Here is a 6,301-nt window from a genome sequence, read left to right on the forward strand (position 1 = left end):
TTAACCATCATGGTTAAATATAACTGATATCGTATCTATTAATGAAATTTTGCATTTATCATAAATTTCTTCACAGCGTCCACCTCTTCGCCCCAGAGTTTCAGCATTCAAGTAAATAAACGCGACTGGAGAAATTGCATCATTGCGGCGCGTCATTGAAGGTCTGCAAAATTTTTAATTACAAAAGCGTACTTGTATGTATGTATGTATGTATGTAAATTAATATGTTACGCACGTTAGGATGATATGCAAAAGTTGTGATAGCAAATCGCCGCTTTCATCGTCAATAGGTTCAGCAGCGTACTCGCAAATGCTACGTAAAAAACATATGCGTCCGTTTAACGACCATCTAAACAGTTTTTTAATTAAACATCAAGTTGAAAGAAATAGGTTTTAACTTACTCCATATATTATGTGATTGATTACTAACCGTTCTAAAATCATTTCAATTGCTGCATACAGTAACCAACGATGAGTAAACACATTCTGTTTATATTGATTTTTATAATTATCACCTGCATGCAAAACATTGTAAACGTTTTTATGTTCGGCCGTATTGTTAGCTATTTGTCTGATTCGATGATTTATACTGCGTCCATGTATACGTAATGGTTTAATATTTTGATGAAAATGTTCAGCACGCTCAGGTAAGAAATATTCAGCTTTCAACACATAGCCAGATGTTACAGATCCTAAATGTAAGTTAACGGCTGGCAAACCAATTCCACCGATAAACTGATAATCAGTTTAACAACAATAAAACAAATAAAAAATGCTTTACATTTCTTTTCGTAGCCAAAGATATATAAGAAATAATTCTTATATGCATGAATGTATATGTACGCATTCTTTAAACAGTAGTACATCATCAATTATTTTAACTAATCCTTATAAACTAAAACATTTTCACCGCTTAACGGAGATTATTGTACCAAATAATTTTCAATATTCATAGGGAAATCAGACAGACCTACATCGTATAGACCTATTCGCGGTTAGCATAACATTTTAAAAGGAGACAACGTCGTGAAGCGTAGCATAATTGTTCCTAATTACGTCTACAGATCTAGTGCAAGAGTTGCCACATAATCCGGATTTACTATTACTACAAAAATTGTGAGGAAAGCTGAAGCTCCAAGCAACAAAATCTATTCTTTTAAAATTTACTACAAACCCCGATCAAGAATATCTAAAAATGTAGTATAAAAATGATTCTAATCAACCAGATAGTGACTGCTTAAATAACTAAATTCTGGTTGAGGTTATGTGCGAAAATAACTTTTTCACTTCTTGTGTCTCCCTTATGCATTGTCAATGATTGCAAAGAACTTCAATTGATAAAAATTTGGATGAAAATCAAATGATCTCCAAATCCTAAGGAACTATCTACCTGTTGTATGTACATCATATACTAATACTAAGACATGTTTGCTTATATTCAGCTGAGAAAGTGATATTTATTTTATTTTATTTTATTTCTCCAAACGAGTTAAAGGAACGTTTCCAAAAATTGACTTTTTTAGTCAAATGGATCGAATAGAGTAATGCTAAAAGTCGGGAGTTGCCAATCACCTTTGTGAATACAACGGGTAGCATTCAAATGACATTCCTTTTTAAGAGTTCGGTTAGACGGCAGCATTGCATAAGGCACCATTTGACAATAATTTCACATAACTCAAACTTATTACGGAAAGCTATTTGTGCATGCTTTCAGATGTACTCAACGAGCAGATAGACATTGCAGATGCTTGCCTGTGTGTTTTGACAATGCTTTGGGCGCGTCCAAATGAGGAATCGAGGAATGCGCCTACATAAATTAAAAATGACCTGAACACTCTGTGCGAGGACTCTGCAGAATGTTGAAATTTTTAGTAGAAAAATCGAAAGGTGGCTATACCAGCTTAGATAACTATACGGAAGAGTCGAAAACTGTGTAGCCACTGCCGAAAATATCATTAAAACACAAAAAACAGATGACGTTGGCCTAATATCGAATTAAGTTTAGAGAGACAACTGTCCGAAGAAAGTGCTTATCAACGGACAGAGAAAAAGGCAAACACGCTTAAATCGATTAAGAATTTAATGCCGATCAAGAACATCGGACAAGGACCTGGGAAGTTTTCTTCTGGGTGTTCCAAGTGTTTTGACAAGATCAATATAACCGCATCCGTCAGTGATGGGTACAAAAAGAAACTATAGGTTTTTTTTATTATCCTTGAAAGCTGATGTAAAGTAGTAACTCTCACCTGTACTCGGGTGGGTGCTGTGGGAGGAAAAACTAATGACCGTAGCTGACGTCTGTAAGTACTTTTTATGTTAATTGCGCTTTCCACAGTTATTGTTCGCATTAAAATCACTAAAACTAATAGAAATGTTTTGCTTACAACTTCTCTACACATGAAATCCATTTATTATTATTAACTCTATTCAGTCTTTCTTTCTTAGTTACTACTCTTATTATTACATTAAATAGCAATTCCGTCCGATGAATAGCAGCGATATTTGTTAACTGAAACTTGAAAGATTTAAATCGATTGTTGAGGCACTAAGAGATGAATTTTTGTTAATCAACTCAATAAATTGAAAGCATTTTCACATAGAGCGAGACTGTAATTTATTGAATTAAACAAAGCAGAGAATTCTTTTTTTAATGGATATTAATAAAAAAAAAAAAAAAAAATAAAAATAAAAAAAATAAGAAGAGATCACTTGCTTATTGGGTTGTGAAAAAGTTATATCACACATTTGCTAAGATATTTATTACTTATATCATTAATGTAAACGAAATGTTTAATGCTTCTGCAATACCTGCTGCTGCTGTATAAAGTTACGCTGAACTTAATTAATGCGTTCAATCAATCTCATTTATTCAGTTTATACCTTTGCTTTTTAATTTCACCAAATTTTTCCATCATCGGACCATTTTGCCAATTGTATGGCAAGTTACGTCGTTATTATAAAAATAAATGCCGGAGAGATCCAATTGCATCAAACCGCCTGATATTTGCATTCGGCGATGCATTATCCCGCATACAAACGCAATATTTACCTCGCTTCTGACCTTCCTTCGACTTGTTCCACCTCCTTTGCCCTTTGCCTTTTAATATCATGATAACAAATAACAAATATGGACATAGGTGAGTAATCGAGACATTTGCATGCACGCAAAATGTTCTCTTTGGCAAATCCGTGCAATGTTAGTATGGTAACGTTATGAAATATGTATGTCGACTTTAAATTTTCTACACCCTACCTTAAATTGTTTGCTTAAGGAAACGATAATAATGCTAATAAACGGTACAGTTGCCGCGTTGGAAATTTGGATACAATTTATAAAAGCCTTTATCTTATTAACCGGTAGATTTGGAGAATTTAAAGCATTGAATAACTGTATTCCGATATAATATTATAACATTTAGCCGTGGTTTCTGTCAAATAGTATAGTTGCATACAAGAGGCTTTATAAAGGAGTCGGCCGGTAGTCATGTTCATTTTTTATGTTTTTTTAGAGAGGCGAAAATCGATATGGGAAGCCTGCAGGGAAAAATCAAAAGCGCGGTTACTTAACATCGGAAGTACTAATCGCAATTAGACGACTGACTCTCTCCAGACACCTAATAATAACAACAATAATGATAATAATGACGTTATACTGAAAGTGATAGTGCTTATGTGATTATGTGTTAAGTAGGCGAACGAAAAATGAAACGACTACACTCCGTATAATCATTTTAACGCCGTCCCCTTTTCTGTGATCGTAGCGCGTAAACAAGTAAAGAATTTATATATCACCCCACCATTATGCTTTTCGCATTCCACTCTCCAAATTCTTCATATCGCTGGTATTATTAAGAAAACCTTAATCCGCCCGGGTTTTAAGTGACGTGCAAAAACGAAAAGAAAAGAAATTTTTGTTAAGAACAACATAATTGCGTTCAGTCTATGCTCCACTGCGGCCTTCTTCTCTGACCAATTTAGACCATTTTCGATATCAACCTGCGTCCAAGTACTTCCAATGTTTCTATCAAATTTGAAGTCGATATCTTTAGATTTGCGATCAGGAGAGTGCCAACAATTGAACATCACACAGGTAAACAGACGCACAGACATGGCTAAATCAATTCAGAATTTCACGCAGATCAAGAAGATACAAAAATTTTTTGGGGTCTCTCTGATGTTACAAACATTATGGAAAAAAACGAAATGAGTATCTATGGTGGGTATAAAATTAATAAAATTTACAATAGAGACAATCAATCATCAGAGCTATAGTTTATAAAGATATATTTACTGAATTGTCAAGAAATATATGAATTTTGTTTGTTTGATTGTGTTGAATTTAAGATAATGAAAAATGCGATACCCTTCGAGAAGCTCTTAATTACATGATATTTTTGTAGGAATTATTTCTTCATTTTGCTCCACACTTTATAAATGGAATGAGAACAATTTTATGTACTCGAACGTTGATTATCTTATAACTGAGTGCAAATCAGGTGAAAGCACTGACATTACATTCTCTAATAGAAAAACACTTGTCCGGCAACAATTGATGTTAACAATTAGAGCTGCATGTATATATATATATATAATAGCCTAATATTCTTAAAGCCAAATGAGCCAGTGATAATATACATATGTTTACATAATTAGGCATTAGTTTGCTTCTGTTAATGAGTCGTAGAGTTAAAGTGCTTTTCACTATTACAATTATACAAAATTGTTGAATGTAATAATCAACATCGACACCGACACCGACCGAGAAGCGTGAACGATGTAAACTTTTATAAAACGCTAGACACACACACGACTCGTGTGAAGAAAAACATTGTAACGGAATTTGTGTTGAAATGCATTAAAGTGTACAATCATTTCTAATTTAACTTCATTGAAGATGCAAACGATAATGACCACAACATACCCATATTACTAAGGCGCCTACATATCTGCAAACATATATACTATATTATATTATATTATATATATATATATATATACATATATATATATATATACCTAACCGTAAGCGTAATCGGGATCAGTTAGTTATATCTTTAGTCCCGTATATAATAGTTATTATCTTATATAGTCAATAATTGAATGCCATGACTTCTTGCTAATCTTTTACTTAATAGGATTGAAAAATTGGGCTTAAACTCTAAATACCATATTGCATAGCGTTAGTGCAACGTGTAATGTAATAAGTAAATAAAATACGAATATTGACATATATTGATACACACACTCTCTCTCTCTCTCTCTCTCTCTCTCTCTCTCTCTCTCTCTTCGTCTCCTTCTGTGCTTGCGTGTGTACGAGTTGATAGTGAAGGAGAGAAATTTCAAAATATCCTCCTTCCCAAACCGAATAGTAAGATACTAACAATAGCGAAAGAAAATTTCAATTTCTCTACTATTAGCTGGTAAATTGCCTGACTAACAGATCATCCTACGTATATCCGATTATTCTTTTTATAGAAACAAACTTAACGTACTTACCTTAGCAAAGGACATAAAAAAAACCGCACATGTTTCGCAATTCCCTCTAGACAAAGCAAATATGGACATGTGTGAGCAGACATATATATATATATATATATATATATATATATATATATATATATATATATAGCGTGATAATGTTAAACAACAGCATCGGCATTATTACTAACGTAGGTCTTCTGCATAGCAGAAGAATCATTGGGGTCTAAACACACATAACACTGCTATGTTTGTTTAGTACACCGCACTCAATGGACACATTGATAAAGGCAGATACATACATACATACATACATACATACATACAAAACATACAAAACATACAAACATACATATTCATATGCAGAGCACATATGTGATATTGTCATTGTTTGTTTGTCGCTTTTCGCCCTTATACGCTTTCACTTGCAATCGTTTACGGCAGTGATTCTCAATCTCTGCACGCTTGCTCGATACCATTAGAAATGTGGAATGTTTTCAAAATTATTAGCGGAAAACAAGTAATTTTTTTAATCAAAATCGAAAATTCTTATAAATTTTTTTTATATATATTTGTCAACTCTCTCTTTAAGCAATTTTTCAATACTGAATAATGGAAATGTTTTTGATATTCACATTCAATTCTGCTTTTATGGGGAAAAGACCGCGCGCACAAAAATCAATAACATAAAAATCTGAACGTTAATCGCTATTATATACAGTCAGCCGATTTAACGAACACTATTAAGATTACCAATTCAAATTACGAAATTAGAGAGAGAGAGAGAGAGAGAGAGAGAGAGAGAGAGAGAGAGAGAGAGAGA

At 33.2% G+C, this 6,301-nt stretch overlaps 1 protein-coding gene across 1 annotated transcript; it reads right to left on the bottom strand.

Annotated features, from left to right (window-relative positions):
- Window positions 1-2,348, bottom strand: LOC119634337. Its single transcript, XM_038028423.1, has 4 exons — window positions 2,247-2,348; window positions 431-735; window positions 236-349; window positions 1-163 (listed from the first exon to the last, which is right to left on the bottom strand). Exons 1-4 carry the CDS (start codon window positions 2,346-2,348, stop codon window positions 1-3), a joined length of 684 nt encoding a protein of 227 aa, XP_037884351.1.
- Window positions 2,349-6,301: the final 3,953 nt, after the last annotated feature.

The sequence above is a fragment of the Glossina fuscipes genome, unplaced genomic scaffold (genome assembly GCF_014805625.2).
Source record: "Glossina fuscipes isolate IAEA_lab_2018 unplaced genomic scaffold, Yale_Gfus_2 0, whole genome shotgun sequence".
Classification (NCBI taxonomy): domain Eukaryota; kingdom Metazoa; phylum Arthropoda; class Insecta; order Diptera; family Glossinidae; genus Glossina; species Glossina fuscipes.

Coding starts and splice junctions, on each gene's coding strand:
- LOC119634337 (XM_038028423.1), bottom strand. CDS start 2,348: ATGCGAACAATAACTGTGGAAAGCGCAATTAACATAAAAAGTACTTAC. Junction 736..2,246: donor CAGCACCCACCCGAGTACAG/GTGAGAGTTACT, acceptor ACTGATTATCAG/TTTATCGGTGGAATTGGTTT. Junction 350..430: donor ATTGAAATGATTTTAGAACG/GTTAGTAATCAA, acceptor AAAACTGTTTAG/ATGGTCGTTAAACGGACGCA.